The 20,000-nt window shown below is 35.0% G+C and overlaps 1 protein-coding gene and 1 long non-coding RNA gene across 12 annotated transcripts in view; one reads left to right on the top strand and one right to left on the bottom strand.

The window, feature by feature from the left end:
• The window catches only part of rnf44 (ring finger protein 44), a 325,815-nt gene that overhangs the window by 260,629 nt on the left and 45,186 nt on the right, over positions 1-20,000 (bottom strand). For 9 of the 11 annotated variants that reach the window (XM_087280856.1, XM_087280859.1, XM_087280853.1 and 6 more), the window contains 3 exons: positions 16,600-16,721; positions 16,408-16,507; positions 11,779-13,428 (listed from right to left, as the gene is read on the bottom strand). The exons of 1 other annotated variant lie outside the window; for it this stretch is intronic. In XM_087280856.1, coding sequence (XP_087136982.1) covers positions 13,366-13,428; positions 16,408-16,507; positions 16,600-16,721 — 285 coding nt within the window. In that variant the 3' untranslated portion in view covers positions 11,779-13,365. 11 annotated transcript variants of the gene reach the window in all.
• Positions 1,412-4,702, top strand: LOC147834063 (uncharacterized). The gene is made up of 3 exons (XR_015508051.1): positions 1,412-3,087; positions 3,651-3,838; positions 4,335-4,702. It is a non-coding gene; the product is annotated as an uncharacterized LOC147834063 (long non-coding RNA).

Below are 20,000 nucleotides of genomic sequence, written 5' to 3'. Positions count from 1 at the left end.
AAAACTGGGCAGAGCTGCGGCCCTCCAGGAATTGAGTTTGAGGCCTGTGATTTAAAGGGACAGTACACCCAAAACTGAACACAAAATATAATTTGTGTGTTAAAGCATCTATATATTAGGACTAAAGTGGAAGTCAGTGGCTGTTTTTTTTTTTTTTAAATATTCCTCAGAGATTTTGCTCCATGCTGACATGATAGCATCACGCAGTTGCTGCAGATTTGTCGGCTGCACATCCATAATGCCAATCTCCCGTTCCACAACATCCCAAAGGTGCTCTATAGGGTTGAGTCAGATGGCTGTGGAGGCCATTTGAGTGCAGTGAACTCATTGTCATGTTCCAGAAACCAGTCTGAGATGATTCACGCTTAATGACATGGTGCGTTATTCTGCTGGAGGTAGCCATCAGAAGATGGAGACACTGTGCTCATAAAGGGATGGACATGGTCAGCAACAATACTCAGGTAGGCTGTGGTGTTGACACCATGCTCAATTGGTGCTAATGAACCCAAAGTGTGCCAAGAAAATATCCCCAACACCATTACACCACCACCAGCAGCCTGAACCGCTGATACAAGGCAGGATGTGTCCATGCTTTCATGCCAAATTCTGACCCGACTATCTGAATGTGTCAGCAGAAATGGAGACTCATCAGAGCAGGCAACGTTTCTCCAATCTTCTATTGTCCAGTTTTGGTGAGTCTGTGTGAATTGTAGCCTCAGTTTCCTGTTCTTTTCTGACAGGAGCGGCACCCGGTGTGGTCTTCTGCTGCTGTAGCCCATCTGCCTCAAGGTTGGACGTGTTGTGTGTTCAGAGATGCTCTTCTGCAGACCTCGGTTGTAGCGAGTGCTTATTTGAGTTACTGTTGCCTTTCTATCAGCTGGAGCCAGTCTGGCCATTCTCCTCTGACATCAAGGCATTTGCGCCCACAGAACTGCCGCTCACTGGATATTTCCTATTTTTCAGACCATTCTCTGTAAACCCTAGAGATGGTTGTGCGTGAAAATCCCAGTAGATCAGCAGTTTCTGAAATTTCATGCCACGTTCAAAGTCACTTTAATCCCCTTTCTTCCTCATTCTGATGCTCTCTTTAATCTGCATCAGATCGTCTTGACCATGTCTACATGCCTAAATGCATTAAGCTGCTGCCATGTGATTGGCTGATTAGAAATTTGCGAGCAATTAGGCAGGTGTACCTAATAAAATGGCCGGTTAGTATAAAAACAATTCACAGATGATTTCTGTTAAACACAGGCTAAAAGATGTCATTTTGAGACCGAAAAACACACACACACACACACACACACACACACACACACACACACACACACACACACACACACACACACACACACACACACACACACACAATGCAGTGCAATACAGTTAAAGCAGTGATTCCTTTAGTCGGTGTAGTATGAGTATACATCACACATTTATTAGTGAACAACCCTCTCCAATCAGCCACAATTAAAAAAAATATGATTGCACTACTCGGTAAAGCAGAACTAGCAACTTTCATTTAAAAAAAGTACAAATCTTAAAAACTTTTTTCAATCAGTATACAGATGTATTTATAATACACTAGAACTAGTTATATGTTAAATGCTACAAACAATGATTCCAATGGAATGAAAAACTTATAGCATTAAGAACCATTTCCTATATATAATATATATTAGACTTTTTATTTCATCGTTTTTTTTTTATTTGTTTGTCATTTTTTTGTTGTTGTTGTTGTTGTTTTGTTTCTTCCAAATACAAACATGGCAAAAATGAGGTAACTGTAAATGTGCAAGTACCAAAGCAAAAATATCTTCCTAACACACAGAACACAAGCCCCTGGCCCCGACGCTTTCGTTTTTCGGCTCGGGGGGTCTGGAGTTCAGGCAATGACGGACCCCTGAAGGCCAGGAGGAGAAGAAGAGAACAGTAAACAATCCACTATCCCACCACAGCAACAAATCATTGGTAAACAATCAGTGGCGTCTATGGAGCAATCAACAAATCACAGAAAATCCTAAACGCATTGGAGCTGCTTATTGGAACACAATTTTCCACCACACAAGCTGTGAGATTATTTATTAGTAGTAGAGTCACAGAAAGACTACAAGATTCTATTTATCAGCGTCATAACTCTTGTTTTTTGTGTTTTTTTGTCGGCTTTATAACTGCTGCATGCAGTGAATCATTTATGATCATCAGTAGACGGGTCATTTAGCATCTGCATGTAAATAAATGCCTTTTTTAGTTTGGTAACACTAGTTTAGGTCACTATTCACTGCATTAATATCCCGATAGCTAACACTACTAGCTTAATAATCTACTAATTAGCGGTTTATTAGTAGTAAGGTAGGTAGAAATTGGGTTTAAGTTTTGGGTTGGATTAAAGATGTAGAATAAGATCATACTTTATAACTGGTTAATATCTAAAGCAGTAGTTATTAGCATGTATTGTGACCTTAACTAAAGTGTTACCCTTTAGTTTTTGTCTCATATTTAGTCTGAATATCTTAAATAAATAATTAAAGAAGCATTTTCTGGACATGTAAATAATGTTGTTTTGTTTTCAGACATAATGAGTCAAAAATAAATTAGTATTTTCTTAAAATAAGCTTAATAATCTGTCAATGAGGTCAACTAAACAATGTTATTTCAAAGCAGGAGCAAGACTACCTTGCTTAACCCACTGGCAGACTATTTAGCTTTTTTTTTTTTTTTAAAGAAAAACACTTATTTTTGGCTCATTATTTCTGAAAACAAGATGTTTTTAGCCCAAGTATCTAAACAGTCTTAAATCATCAAGCATTTATATGAATATAATGTCTTGTTTTCTGCCAAAGGGGTAAAAAAAAAATTCTGCCAAAGGGGTAAGCTAAATAAACTTGCTTCTGCTTTGAATTATCATTATTTAGCTGACCCCATTGGCTCATTATTTAGCTTGGTGTAAGGAAAAACTCACTTATTTTTGGCTCATTATTTCTGAAAACACGACGATTCAAGTCCAAATATCTAAACAGTCTTAAATCTAGAACCATTTAAATAAAAATAAAAAACAATGTCTTGTTTTCAGAAACGAGGTAAAAATAAGTGAGTTTTTCCTTAAAACAAGATAAATAATCTAAATAATCTGCCAAAGAGGTAAGAAAAATAAACTTGCTTCCGCTTTAAAGAAACATTATGTAGTTTACCTCCTTGGCTGATTATTTTGCTTGTTGTAAGGAAAAGCTCACTTATTTTTGGCTCAATATTTATGAAATATCTAAAAATTCTTAAATCAAGAAGCATTTTTGACAGTAAGGTCTTGTTTTCAGAAATGATGAGGCAAAAATAAGTGAGTTTTTCCTGAAAATGAGCAAAATAATCTGCCAAAGGGGTAAGCTAAATTAAACTTGCTTCTGCTTTGGAATAGCATTATTTAGCTGACCCCATTGGCAGATTATTTTGCTTGTTTTAAGGAAAAACTCACTTATTTTTGGCTCATTATTTCTGAAAAACAAGACATTATTTGTATTAAAACGCTTCTTGATTTGAGAATTTTAGGATATTTGGACTAGAAACAAGAGAAAAACTCTAAGAAAAGCATTTTTTGCAGTGTTATTAATGAGCAGTTTATAAACACAGCTACATATGCTGTATTCTTGACTTATAAGTGCATGTATAATGTGATTATTGATTGTATTCACATACATTGTAAAAAATAGATTAGTTGACTTTACTTACAGAGAGTAAACCTGTTGTTTTTAAACAGACTAGACCATAATCAATGCTGAAATCCACACAAATTATTCATGTTGTCCCAACACAAATTGATTAAGTTAACTTACTTTCACAATTTTAAGTGGATTGAACATAAAACAATTAAGATGCCCCAAAAAAGACTTAAGAATTGTGATGATTCAACTCAATACTCAAAAAAACTTCTACTTTTTGAATGCTGTTTAGTTTATTTTAAAAATTGAGTAAAGCCAAAAATTAGTTGACTGTACTTAAATTGAGTAAACCTGTTGTTTTTTAAACAGACTACACCGTAATCAATGCTGAAATCCACACAAATCCTTCACTGGAAAAACTGTTGCATGCAGAACTGTTGCAAACAATTTATTTGTGTTGAATTTAAACAAACAAATTAAGTTTAATAATGTTCAACTAAATTTGTTTCTTTAAATTCAACACAAATAAATTATTTACAACCACTTAACTTAAAACAATTTAGTAAATCCAAGAAATCATCTCTGAATAATGTTTTTCAGTGTTCATGTTGCTCCAACACAAATTGATTAAATTAACTTAATTGTTTTATGTTCAATCCACTTAAAATTGTGAAAGTAATTAAGTTGTCCCAAAAATAGACTTAAGAATTGTGATGATTCAACTCAATACTCAAAAAACTCATGTTGTCCCGACACACTCTTTTTTTTTTTTTTTTTTTTTTGAGTGCTGTTGAGTTTACTTTAAAAATTGAGTAAAGCCTTTTTAATTTTTAAGTAAACGAACAATGGGCATAATTATAAAAAATGTAAGTTTAAACAACTTAACAGATCCAAGTTACAACGGGTTTATTTAAACAACAACATCAAACTTTTAAAGCAACAGTTTTACTCACATTAAGTAAATAATCAGTTTTTACAGTTTACTTAAATGTTTATTAATTTTTCATGACTAAATTAGGTGTTGTATTATATCCCGAAACGGTTATTTAAGAGTAGCTGGTGTTTTGTTTGAAAATAATCTACATTTAAAAACTGACTTTTGCTGTTTGTTCAAACTACATATTGAAAATGAGTTGAAGCAACAATTCTTAAGGCTTTTTTGGGGGCAAATTAATTGTTTTATGTTCAAATCAACTTAAATTTAAAAAAACAATTTACTTAATTTGTGGGACAACATAAAGGAATTGTGTGAAACCCAGCATTTTTTTACAGTATAGTAAGTAAATGATTATTGAAATTAACATTTTATTTAATTTACACCTTATTTTTTCCAATCATATAGTAGTAATCGTTACTCTGCATTTTAAGAAATGCCTTATTAACACACATTCCTACAGTTTTGTGAGATTATCTCTGAAACGAGGACTATTTATGCTTAATAAAAACAATTAAATAAATGAAACTGTATAAACACAGCTGTATCAAATCAAACTTCTGCAATCTTTTCTAAAAATGAAAATTACTGCAGTTAAAATATCACTGAATAAGTGTTTTTTGATGCAAACATCTTTGATTAAACAACATCAATATAATAATTAAACAACATAACATGATCATATTTTAGTGTTATCCAGTGATGTTAAAGCAGTACAGTCATTTTAGTGTTTAGATAAGATTGCAAATGACTTTCCAGTGTTGATACCTTGCTGTCCATCCTCGTATCTTGAAATAAACATATAGCTTTTTCATTCATTTACTTTTTCTGTGAGCTTTTAATTATCATTTATAAGGGATTTACATAGAGATAAACTGTTGGAAATGTGTGTTATTAAAGCATTTATTAACTTACAGTGTAACCATTACTATCTGCCTGCAAAAAATAGGATGTATAAATGTTCATTTTAATAGCTTACTCATTCACACTATAAAAACAGCCGTAAATGAGCAGTTTTCTGTATTTTGTGATTGATGTTTTTATTCTTACATGTTTACTTCTGCTTTTGAATTGCATTATGGGAGCTTGATTGTTCTTCCTACAAGTTTTAACCTTGAAAAGTTGGAAAAAAGGTGTCATTTGTAATAGTTTGCAGTGCTGTATTGTCTGGATCGGTGTTGTGTTTTACACTACAAACACCTTGTAATAAACTGCAGCACATTTTCTGTTACTTTACACACTTATTTCTCTAGATATTAGTTCTTATAATATTTCAAACAACTAAAAAGTCACTATAAGTCACTTTGTTAAACTGTGGTGTTGAATTCACAACATTTAAAGTAAACAAATAAGCAGAGATCAACATCCTGCAATTCCCAACCAGAAAACACTAGTGAATCACTAAATACAGAAGCTGTTCATTAAGATATACATGTTTACAGTGTAGAATGATCTTCAAAACACCAACTACTCCTAAATAACCTCTTAAAAAATAATCTTTCATTACTGAATTATGAAAACACAATCATTAAGCACGTTATATCTGTCCGCATAAGCCTGCATTTATAGCTGTATTTACACACTGCTTACTAAAGTATATCATTAATGCCTGATAAATGACTTGCTGATGCTTCATAAATGATTCATAGTGTGCAGTTATTATGAAGCTCTATGGGTTTTTCTTCCTAGTAATACAGGTAACACTGAGCTTTTGAAGGAATCTCGATTATTGTGAAAAATTCCTTTATAAATCTAAACAAGGATATATTAGAAAGAGCCCACAGCCGCTTTAACCCCAAGCATGAAAGTGCTTGCGTGTTTATTAATAATCATAATCAACAACGCTTTTTGAAGAAGGTAGAGAGAGAAAGCGTACACCGTGTGTGTTTTTGGTGAATGTGTTGTTTGTAATCCCCCACACCACGCTGACTTGAGGAGTTAAGGCAGATGTACGGGACTGAACACTGCAGATGACGCTGCTCTCACGTTGAGTTTTAGTCCAATTTCTAGCACAAATGATCTCAACATTGTCAAATCAAGAAGCATTTATTATACAACTTCAAATATTGTTTGATTTTCAGAAATAATGAGTCAAAATTAAGCGAGTTTTTCCTTAAATCAAGCTAAATTATCCAAAAATACATTTAATTTACTAACCCAACATGCAGATTATTTTGGTAAATTTTGGTTACACTATACTTGAAGGGATGTTTATAAGACTGTCATGAAACCTTTATAATCATGACACATGGATGAGATTTTATGCATGCTTATAATAACAGTTATTAAGTGTCATTCGCTCAGTTATGTCATTTTAAATGAAAGAAAGTCATTGTTTGTTATGACAACTCAACATAAATACATCACAACCACTCTTTATCTGTCACAAGAACTTGACGTTACAAAGACAACATAACTTATATGTTGTAAATATGTCATAAATCAGTCATAAACATGATTGCCATAAGGCATTAATCATGAATATTGATTCTCATGATTGTCATGAATATTTCTCTGTTCACGTTTTCACTGTATTTGTCATTAAAATGTCTCATTAAACGTATCATGGCTCTGTCAAATCATTTGAACAGCATCATTAATATTCTATTTTTTATCATTATTTTTATAGGGGTGAGTGGAGAGATTTACAGACAGGAAAGTATGAGGAGCAGAGAGAGGGGAAGGATCGGCAAAGAACCTCGAGCTGGGAATCGAACTTGGGCCGCCGCGAGCACCTGGGTGCTATATGACGACGTACTTACCACTAGGCTATTGGCGCAGACTATATTTCATAACATTTTAATCACTAATTCAGCTTGCACCACAGTAGAGGTCAAACAAAAATATTAATGATGCCGGTCTACTATTCATAACACATTTATAATGGCTTCATGACAATCATGTTTATGACAGATTTATGACTAGTTGTGTTTTCCTGGTAGCATTAAGTTGTCAAAGACCTTACTAACTTTACATGAAGCTGAAACCTTTATAATCATGACATGCCATGAATGTGAGAGATTTTATGCATGTTTATGACAACTGTTATTAAGTGTCATTCGCTCATTTATGTCATTTTAAACGTAAATATGACACTGTTTGTTATGACAACCTGACATAAATACATCACAACCACTCTTTATCACGACAGCCTGACATTACCAACACAACAAAACTTGTCATAAATCTGTCATGAGGCATTATAATTGTGTCATGAATATTTTTGTTTACGTATATCTGTTTTTAAAATGTCTTATTAAAAGTGTCATGACTCTGTCGAATCATTTTAAGAGCGTCACTAATATTTCATGACATTTTAATGACCAATTCAGCTTGTAACACTGTAGTTGAGGTTGAAAATAGATAGTAATGATGCTGTTATAAAATTCATAACACATTTATAACGGCTTCATGACAATCATGTTTGACCATCACAATGACAGGTTTATCACAAGTTTTCTTGGTGATGTCAAGTTGTCACGATGACAGTCAAAAACAGGCTGTGATGTATTTGTTTATGTCAAGTTGTAATTAACCGTATTAACACTTTGCATGAAGCTGAAACCCTTATAATCATGGCAAGTCATGAACGTGAATAAGATGGCAACTGTCGTTAAGTGTCATATGCTCAGTTATGCAATTTTAAATGCAAATATGACATAGTTTTGACAACTTGACATAAACAGAACACACGTCATAAATCTATCATCAACATGATTATAATGAAGTATTTTGAATGTGTCATGAATATTTCTGTTCACGTTTTCACTGACAAAATTGTCTCATTAAAAGTGCCATTAATCTGTTAATGATTAATTCAGCTTGTAACACTAGTTAATGACGCTGTTATGAAATTTAAAACACATTTATGATGTCTTCTTGACAATCATGTTTATGACAAGTTATGTTGTCCTGGTAATGTCAAGTTGTCATGACAACAAAGACAAAAACAGGGTGTGATGTATTTGTTTATGTCAAGTTGTAACTAACTTTATTAACACTACATGAAGCTGAATCCTGCATAATCATGACATGCCATAAATGTGAGAGATTTTATGAATGCTTATAACAACTGTTATTAAGTGTCATTCGCTCAGTTATGTCGTTTTGAATGCAAAGATGACACTGTTTGTTATGACAACCTGACATTACCAAAACAACAAAACTTGTCATAAATCTGTCATGAAGCGTTATAATTGTGCAATGAATAGATCTGTTCATGTTTTCACTGTATTTGTCATTCGAATGTCTTATTTAAAGTGCACTGAAAAAAGTGTTGCATGCAGAACTGTTGCAAACTATTTATTTGTGTTGAATTTAAACAAACTAATTAAGTTTAATAATGTTCAACTTAATTTGTTTGTTTAAATTCAACACAAATAAATTGTTTGCAACCACTTAACATAAAAAATTGATTAAATCCAAGGAATCCTCTGAATATTTTTTTTCAGTGTGTCGTTACTCTGTCAAATCATTATAAATAATGTGCCATAATAAATAATGATGCTGTTATAATGATTCATACCACATTAATAATGGCTTCAGTCATGTTTATGACGGGTTTATGACAAGCCATGTTGTCTTGGTAATGTTAAGTTGTCCTGACAAAAACAGGTTGTGCTCTATTTATGTCAAGTTGTCATAATGTCATCGTTACATTTAAAATTACATCACTGAGCATATGACACTTAATAACAGTTGTCATAAGCGTGCATAAAATGTCATGTGTCATGGTTATAAAAGTCTTACGAACACCCCTTCAAGTAAAGCATTACAGAAAATGTATTAAAATTTTACGCTACGGTTTACAATGCAATCTTGTTGCATGTTTCTGTACAAAACTAAAATTGCAATAGATCATTTTGAGGGATGTAAACAAAAACAATGGTACCAACATATCTCCTGTTATACATTTTTCATTTCTAAAGATTCCGAGTATCCCCCACCCAAAAAAAAAAAACATTATTGATAAACAATGTTATGATATTATGCTGTTATAACATTAAGAAATGATTGAATTGCCTCTTGTTAGAGTTATGAAATAGTTTGGAAAGCAGGAAATGTTTTTAGGCAGATGACATGACCACATTGAAATAGTCTACAACACAAATAGTTCACAAACTCGTCTACAAAATGCTTCTTGAATTAATAATTTTTTAGATATCTGAACTAGAGAAGTCAGAAACTCAATGTAAGACTCAGCTTAACACACTGTAGGTGAAGTCAAAAGTAAATAATGATGCTGTTATAGGATTTATGACATGTGACAATCATGTTTATGACAGGTTTATAACATGTTGTCTTGTTTATGTCAAGCTGTCATAACAAACAATGTCATCTTTGCATTTAAAATGACATAACTGAGCAAATGACACTTAACAGTTGTCACAAGCATGCATAAAATCCAATTCAAGCAAAGCATTACCGAAAACTTATTGAATTTTCACGTTACTGTTTACAATGCAATCCTGTTGCATGTTTCTGCACAAAGCTAAAGTTGCAATAGATTAATTTGAGGGATGTAAACGAAAACAATGGTCCCAACGCATCTCCTGTTATACAGTTTTAATTTCTAAAGCGTCCGAGAATCCCACAAATTGATAAATAATGTGATGATATTATGCTGTTATGATTGAATTGCCTCTTGTTAGAGTTATGAAATAGTTTGGAAAGCGGGAAATGTTTTTAGGCAGATGACATGACCACATTGAACTGGTCTACAACACAAATAGTTCACAAACTCGTCTACAAAATGCTTCTTGAATTAATAATGTTTTAGATATCTGAACTAGAGAGAAGTCAGAAACTCAACGTAAGGCTCATGTTTTCCTTCTTTTTTCTGCAGTGCATCATCAATCGGGCAGTAAATTAATATTCACCATATCATAATCATCCTTTAAAACGCTCACCGTCTACCAGCACACACAAGTAAAGCTAAATAGTCTCTTTTTTTCGTTTAGTTTCTCATGTGAAACCCCTGTATTATCAACTGATGACGTTATGAGCACTGTTTTTGAGGGCACTAGAGTATAGCACTGCATGCTGTATGAACAGAGACCCATAACAAACTATTGCATTCTCTTTTACGTGAACGTAGCATTACACCTAAATATAGAATATCTAGCACCTTTTTTTATTAGTTTTTTTTTTCTTGTTAACTATATGGCTTTCCATTATCTAGATTCCAGGCAAGTGTGTCAGTAACTGAGGCAACATTAGAAGCACAAATGTGGTGAGAAAACTATCCGTCACATTTTCCCGTCGTCTTCAATAGCAAGTACAAGCACGATAAAATCTTGTAGTCATTCGGCTGTGTTATAAATGTGTGCAGTACAGTGCATGGCAGTTATCAGCTGAGCAGAAAGTCCCCGACAACCCAGAACCCAAAGCCAACTAGATCTACCTAAAACGAAATAAGAAAACAAAATCGAAACCCAATTGGGAACTGGTTTAGACATGCATGCATATTGTGCACAATTAAATACTCGCCCACCCACCGTCTAGATATCTCTCACGGAAAAATACAGATTATCATTACTTTTTTTTAACGTTGTTTTTTTCTTTTTAAATCATGCAAACACTGTAAGAATAGTCTCGGAAGTGGTCTAGGTAGGACAGTGTGCAGCGCGGCACGTTTCTCAAACGGGATTACAACCTTTAAGTGTGGTTCAAGTATACAAGAACACGGAAAAACTCGAATTCGAATAACATACGCTAATAATAATCATAATAATAATCATAATAATGATCGGCTGCAGTGACGAAAGCCTATTCTCACTCGATACAACACGTCATTTTTTTTTCGTTTGTTTTTTTTTTCGTTGCATGCCAGTCCTATAATGGAATAATATTCAGCACTATTTTAATAAAAAAGGAATATTAGTTCAGTCGATTACATTTAAAATATGCATGGCCTGAGGAAAACAATATACCCAAATATATCTCCATGGCGTCAATCCCATTCGAAATGGACTGTTTTCCTTTATTTTTCAATTACAGAGAGGCCCTGAGTGATTTTTTTTTTTTTTAACTTGTACTCAAAATATATGCCAGTGAACAGATATGTATACATAGATTACTTATCAAAAGTGTGTGGATTAAATTCATTACAATGGCTTTGTATTTTTAGTAGTTTTTTTTTCCTCTCTAAAACCTGGCACGCAAAATAACACGCAACATTCTCTTAAAAGAGTCCCTTTGTTTTTACCCCCCGAAAAAGCCAGTGTTTCTATTGAGTTACAATGACTATTCAGTGGACAAACGACTCGGATATATCTATATATATTTTTAAAAGTCCTATAATTAAAGTACTTACTCCGGGAATAAAAACAACACCCAAATAGTTCATAGTTTTATCTCCTGAACGTGACGCTCAGGTTGTTTTTGGAATCGAGTGAAGCACGAGTTGAGCGTTTTACAGTGCATTTTCTTTTCTTTTTTTCTTAAAACGACCCTAACGCTCTATGTCTACCATCCCCAATCCTCTTCAGGATTTCCGTGGATCGACTATACAGTCAGCTGGCACACATTAGAGGGCCAAACTACAAATACAGAGGGTTTCAACATTCTTGTGTCTTAAAAACAAGACGATAATTTGCAACCTTTCACACCAAGGCTATGCATACAATGCTTTTTTTCTTCTCTCTTTCTCTTTGCCTGAGACCTGACAAGAGGAGGCTAAACGACTAATAACCCAACCGTACGTTTCCTTCAGAAATGCTCTGGAAAGAAGAAAATAAATAACAGCACTTCTTTTAAAGAAACAAAACAAACGGATTAGTAACAGGTTTGTGCTTGTCAAGGTCTTGAGAAGGCAGAGCTAAAATCTTCAAGAGTATCTGTTGATTATTTGGCTCACGAATGAGGGAAACACAAAAGAACAAAAGCCTGGTCCTCTGAAAATCAGGTTCACCTCATTGCACGTATTGCTTTCCACACGCTTCCCCGAAGAGAGTCATTCTGGACTTGGATATATTCCTCGTGGATAACTGGAATATTGCTAGTCTAAAAGAACAGTCGGGCTTGAGGTGTTCTCCTGGAGCTAGCTGAGAAATGAACACAAAGAGGCCGTCCAGAAGCCATGAGCGCTTGTGCAGAGGCAGTGTGTGTAAGTGTGTGTTTGCATGCTGCAGTCCCAGCAAACGCCACATTTCCCAAAGGGAGTCCTCCTTTTTTTTTTTTTTTCATCTTCCGTCTTTGTTTTTTTTTAGTCCTCTTGGAACTGTGAAACCACTGAACGTCACACCTTCACGACAGCATTCGCAGATAAAAGAGAATTCGGGATTAAGATATTCAAATGATCAATACATTATTGCAAAACATAGATTATTAACAAGTCCCTCAGCCCATGCATCTACGATGGCCGGCGGAGCAGGTCCTTATGATTGCACAGTAAAGCCAAAAATAAACGAAACACAAAAAAACAGGAGCCTGCCGTCCCTCACGCACGATCTGTGATCAAATATGAATATTCAACGGTGTAAACGAATATATGCCAACACAACACGCAACTACAGGTTATCTTTGGAATCTGCAGAACGAGGGAAATGCTAAAAGAAAAAAACCCAAATGGTTTCCAGGCGGCAGTAGCGTTTCGTGAAAAACTCACACAGCGGAGGTCGAACAGATTCCGTACGGATCCAAGATTGCTTATTGTTGAGGTTGGGTTCGGGAGCGGGGATTGGGGGCAGATTGGCGTTTGGCTGGAGATCAGGCGTCTCCGCTTACAGAACACACTCCTGGGTTTGTGCTGCTTTCCAGTGAAGGACAGAAACCTGAACATCATTCCACATCGCGGTGAACTTCAGACGCGTCGGCTCGACAGATCGGACAGGTGCGATTGGTCTGAAACACATGTGATGCATTATGAAGAGATGCATATACAGTTAAAGTCAGAATTATTAGCCCCCTCTGAATTTCTTTTGCTTTTTTAAATAGTTCCTAAATGATGTTTAACAGAGCAAGGAAATTTTCACAGTATGTCTGATAATATTTTTTCTTCTGGAGAAAGTCTGACTTGTTTTATTTCGGCTAGAATGAAAGCAGTTTTTAAGTTTTTAAACACCATTTTAAGGACAAAGTTATTTGCCTCTTTAAGCTATTCTTTTTTTTCAGACAGTCTACAGAACAAACCATTGTGATACAATAACTTGCCTAATTACCCTAACCTGCCTAGCTCACCTAAGTAACCTAGTTAAGCCTTTAAATGTCACTTTAAGCTGTATAGAAGTGTCTTGAAGAATATCTAGTCAAATATTATTTACTGTCATCATGGCAAAGATAAAATAAATCAGTTATTATGAGTTACTAAAACTATTATGATTAGAAATGTGTTGAAGAAATCTCTCTGTTAAACAGAAATTGGGGAAAAAATAAACAGGGGGGCTAATAATTCAGGGGGGCGAATAATTCTGACTTCAACTGTAAATGGGTGCAGTCAATATTATTAGTGCTCCTGTGATATTTTGGTGCAGTTTATGTAACCAATAAAGCTATTTAATTGCAAATACTATTATATAAATATTTGTATATATAGATTGGGGAATAGGAGTATTGAACATATGTTTTACCTGCGTATAATATTTCCAAAGGAGCTGTTGACATGGAATTGAGCCAGATTTTGGTAAAAACCCAAACAATACAGATATAACAATATAACAAAACAAATCTGAAAGATGAGTTATATGTATTAACAATGTAATGACACAAGGAGAAAGAGCTGATCTACTGAAATGTGTTTAATACTTTATATAAAAAGCTTTTTTAATACTAACAGCTTTAAGACGCCTCTCATTAGGGGAATGAAGTCTCATGCATTGCTCAGGTGTGAGTTTCTCACAGACTTCAACAGAGTGTCAAAATCTTGATGCTTCTGTGGGTCTCGTCTATCAAATTTGAGCTTTATTTTGTTTTCTCTATTGGATTGGAGTCAGGGGATTGGCTGGGCCATTCTACAGCTTGATTTTCTTTCTCTGAAAGCATCTGAGAGTCACTTTGACTGTGTTTTGGATCATTGCCTTGCTTGAATGTCCACCCTTCATCCTCCTGCTAATGCAGATGTTGGACTGAAGCAGCAGATATTCACTTACACTGAGGAAGGGCAGAGAGTTGCTGAAGAACTACTGAGAGATTTCAGCTGCTGTCTGGACTTTCCATGTTTTTCTACACCTTCCTTTCTTCATGTGTTCAACACTTTTTCCCTGTGTACATTTATCTTATTACACATAAGCTCATTTGTAAATTAGATGCATTTTCTTTTATATAATAAATATTATATAATTTATATATAATATTTATATAAAATATTATATAATATTTATAAAAAATATGTTTTATATAATAAATATTTCTCTTTTAAGAGAAAAATGCATCTAATTAGTTTACAAATGAGCTTATGTGTAATAAAAATAATGTATATATATATATATATATATATATATATATATATATATATATATATATATATATATATATATATATATATATATATATATATATATATATATATGGATCTCTTTGATTGTTACCAACATCTGGTGAAAATTTCAAGCCAACGGCACCTATAAAAATATGTTTTCTGAGAAAAATGGTGGTGTGTTCAATACTTTTAGATAAAAATATGAAGCAGATCAGCAATGATAATTTTGACCATAAGGCTGCGTGTCCACCGTAACATTAGTATAATGACCAATTCTCACTGTAGTTGCTTATTAGCATGTCTGTTATTACCACATTGACTGTTTATTTATAAGTACATATTCTTTATATTCTGCATCACCGATCCTTCTCAATAACTAAACATAACTATTACCTTACTAACTATTAATAATCAGCCAATTAGGAGTTTACTGAGCTAAAATTCATAAACTACATGACAAAAATCTTGTGGCCTATCCAAGTTTTAGGAACAACAAGTAATAACTTGACTAGTTGGTCATTTGGTATCAGAAGTGGCTTATATGAAAGGCAAAGGCCTCTAGATTACACCCAGGTCTCACTTTGCTTAAACAATAGTCTCGTCACTGAACAGAAATAATGTCCAGTATAGAATATAAAGTCCTGCTGCAGTGGAGACAGAATGAATATTGTGTCTGACTCCATCATGAGCTTGGAGGACTGCATCCATACATCTCTGACATGACTCAAATCACTGATTAATAAAGTCATCTGGAATGAAGAAGAAAGCCTTCCTGCAGGACTCCCAGAGTTCATCAAGATTCTTTGGATTCATCTTCAGTGCCTCCTCCTCCATCTTACCCCAGACATGCTCAATAATGTTCAAGTCTGGTGACTGGGCGGGCCAATCCTGGAGCAGCTTGACCTTCTTTGCTTTCAGGAGCTTTGATGTGGAGGCTGAAGTATGAGAAGGAGCGCTATCCTGCTGGAGAATTGTCCCTCTCCTGTGGTTTGTAATGTAATGGGCAGCACAAATGTCTTGATACCTCAGGCTGTTGATGTTAATCATCCACTCTGCAGATCTCTCGCACACCCCCATACTGAATGTAACCCCAAACCATGATTTCTCCTTCACCAAACTTGACTGATTTCCGTGAGAATCTGAGCTCCATGCTGGTTCCAGTAGGTCTTCTGCAGTATTGGTGATGATGTTCAACAGATGATTCATCAGAAAAATCCACCTTCTGACACTTTCCCAAATGATCAACTAGAAATCAAGTTATTATTTGACTTCTGTCAGGTAGTGTAGATGATAATTAGTTAATAACATGGATTAAAATTAGACTCATTAACCCCAACCTTGAAAATGATCAGCATTCATATTATTTACACCCATCCTAGGATTGTGGATTAAAACATCACCCTTACCTTTAACCACTTGTCCACACATTTCGCATGAAATTCGTGGTTGCAGGGTAATACTCGAAGTAGCTGCCTTGACTCAAAATCACTAAAGCACACAACACACCTGGACCAAAAACAAAAATCATACACACATATTCACACCTATATTCACATATATACATATTCAGATGCATGTATACAAGAGAAAACACTCACAGAGTTTGTTCAGACTGGTGGTTTTCTAAATTAAACCTGTAGGACGGGAGTTGCTCTATATCAGCTTTCGTCAGTCCTCGAGGTTTGGCTTCTCCAAGTCTCTCAGCAAGGTTTAATAACGCCTGAGAGAGAGAGAAAACACACACAAACACACACACACACACACACACACACACAGAAATGTGTTTAAAAGAAGAGAGGATAACAATGCTATCTGTGGTCCAAAATCAGCTGTGATCATTTAGCTGTAATTGAATCAAGTTAACCTCAGCTCAATCCTTTGCTGTTGCATCAGCACACATGCCCACAGATTCCCTCTTGATGTGCAACGAGCATGTATAAAAGCTTTTTTTAGGTAAACATATTTACAAGGTATACAATTAGTTGTGACTACAGTGCATTTGTGAGTAGTTTCAGCTCAAAAATGTATAACTCTCTGAAACTGTCCGTTTTAGACTTTTATCTTAATTGTGCTGTTTTGGTGACTGTCGCTTTAAATTCAAATGAGATGTGTTCTGAGAGGTGTTTTCTTTTAAGAACAGGGCGGAGCTACAAACGCCTGTGTGTCAGCATTGTGGCAGATTGAAAACAGGACTAGTGTTCTCAGTGCAAGTCAGGTCTGCATGTTGTCGTTGGTCAGTGTGTGCTGCATGCTTCTGTCAGTCTATGTCGCTCCTGTCGCTGTTCATCTAAAACTCCACATCTATAATCCTCTTAGTCTATACTGACATTATTTTCAGCAGCTCAAACACTCTAATGGCTAATGGACAGACGGCTGCTTCTCACTCAAGGCTGCTAGTGAGGGAGAGATGGTCACCAGTGGGCGGGGCTTTCCCCCTCTGATACAAGTACAAAGGGAGAATGTCAATCAAAGTGTCTTTATCAAGTCTGATTATAAACAATACAATTAATACATGTTTACCATTAGAAGCTGGTTTTATTCACACACTGTAACACAACAACTGTATTAAACCCCTTAAAAAAATATTTTGGCATGGTAGATCCTCTATAAATTGGATCTATTACACTAGGTTTATTACTTTGTTTTGGAGACTCCCACATCTAGCATTCACACTCTATATCAGGGGTGTGCAAACTCAGGCCCCGTTTACACTAGTGCGTTTTAGTTTTAAAACGGCGTTTTAGAATGAAAACGATCCGCGTCCACACTCACGTTTCTGAACTGCTCTCCGTCCGCACCAAAACGCTGAAAATGCACATCACGTGACCACACACACACTCTCGGGCAAACGCTGCAGCATTTCTACCCAGATGAGAGCTGTGCTGGTCGGACTGCTCATCAAGCATCTCCCGCTGGATCTAATCTCACTATATTTGCTAAACGTGATATTTCATTTATCTTGTTGTCTTTATCTAACGACATATTCCCCAACTTTGGTCTTTTGAATCGATTACTTGTTCACAGGTAACGTGTTTTGGCTGAGCGCAAAGATAAGTTAATGATTAATGTAACCACGCACATTCTGTACATTGACTGATCGCTTGCCTTTATTTCCTATAATGAATAAACTTATTGTATGTTATACTTTCATAATGGCTATTAATGTTTATTAAAACTGACATTCAGCAAAGCAGAGGATACGTTTCATATTTTCAATGAAATTGAAAGGAGGCAGTGATGTTATATAGGCTCCGTTTTATTCTAAATATGCATACAGTGAAGATGCAGCACGACGCCTCAGCATTTCTGCTGTCTGTTAAGCTGTTAATATCAAAATGAAAATAGGCAGTTCCTTAAATCATGTTTTCATTTTATTGTTGAGAAAGTGAAACAACGTAGCCAGCATGATGTAAATAAGATTATAAAGTACACTGTTCCCTTTGAAGATTTACCCGACATGTCCTCGAGGGTCTGTTCTCCATATCAAACTTGCGAAGTCTGAACTTACAAGGAGAGGATGCGAGACTGAACTGTGTGTGTTAGGCTACTTAATATTGAGGAAAAGCCCCAATCAGAAAGGCGAATGTCGGCAGCCCCGCCTCCGTTTTCAGGCGTCTCCATTTGGCCTCCACAGATACCAGATCTCAATCCAATAGAGCACCTTTGGGATGTGGTGGAACAGGAGATTGGCATCATGGATGTGCAGCCGACAAATCTGCAGCAACTGCGTGATGCTGTCATGTCAATATGGAGCAAAATCTCTGAGGAATATTTCCAGTAGCTTGTTGAATCTAAGGATTAAGGCAGTTCTGAAGGCAAAATGGGGTTCAACCCAGGACTAGTAAGGTGTACCTAATAAAGTGGCCAGTGTGTATATCTATGCATGTATGTGTGTGTGTATTATATTCTATATATCTTGAAAATGCAGTACTTTTAGTCTTGCCATAAAATGTCTGCATTCAAGTGGGCCTAAAACACAAAAAATATGTAAACATATATATATAGTCAATCTTGATTTAAGCAGATGCTTAGTTCTTTGTTTTGATATACAATATGCTCTAGGGCTGCTCGATTATGGGAAAAATCATAATCACGATTATTTTGGTCATAATTGTAATCACGATTATTCAAAACGATTATTAGTTGAAGTCAAAATTTTTCGTCCTTCTTTGAATTTATTTTTATATATAAATATTTCCCAATTGATGTTTAACAGAGTTTTTTTTTTTTTTTACAGTATTTCCTATAATATTTTTTTTTCTGGAGAAAGGCTTATTTGTTTTATTTCAGCTAGAATAAAATATTATATATTATATATATTGTATATAAATATAAATATTTAAATATTTTGAAACCTATTTTAATAGCTCAATATTATTAGCCCCTTTAAGCAATATATGTGTTTGATTGTCTGCAGAAGAAACTACTGATATACAATGACTTGTCTATTTACTCTAATTAAGCCTTTGAATGTCACTTTCAGCTGAATATCTTGAAAACATCTAGTAAAATATAATGTACTGTCATCATAGCAAAGATAAAAGAAATCAGTTATTAGAAATGAGTTATTAAATCTGTTGTTTAAACTGTGCTTTAAGCATCTGCACTGTATTTTTGATTTTATTATTGATTAATGATATAAACAGTCGGCAGCAGCAGGAATACCGCACGCTGTCACTTTAAGAGTAGTGCGGCTCTGATATGGTTTCTCTTTCTCGTGTATTTTGATTCTCAACTTGTTTGTTTATTACACAAATGAGGGTTAATATGAATAATCACTAAACACCGCGCTCTGACACAAGTGTGCATGTGTTTGACCATTAAAGCGCTCACATTAAGATCGCGTTAGATGTGTGTGTGCTCTGCTGTACGAGGCTGAACGCGGCGCGCACACACACAACAGCACGTGCTCTTTTGCGCTTTTAAAAATATGAATGATGCGCATCCCGTACTGCAAAAGTTACATTACAGCACATGCTTTTAGTCATTTTCACGTGGA

The sequence above is a fragment of the Danio rerio genome, chromosome 14 (genome assembly GCF_052040795.2).
Source record: "Danio rerio strain M-AB ecotype USA chromosome 14, GRCz13ab, whole genome shotgun sequence".
NCBI classification, from domain to species: domain Eukaryota; kingdom Metazoa; phylum Chordata; class Actinopteri; order Cypriniformes; family Danionidae; genus Danio; species Danio rerio.
This window is presented reverse-complemented; position numbering and strand designations above follow the sequence as displayed.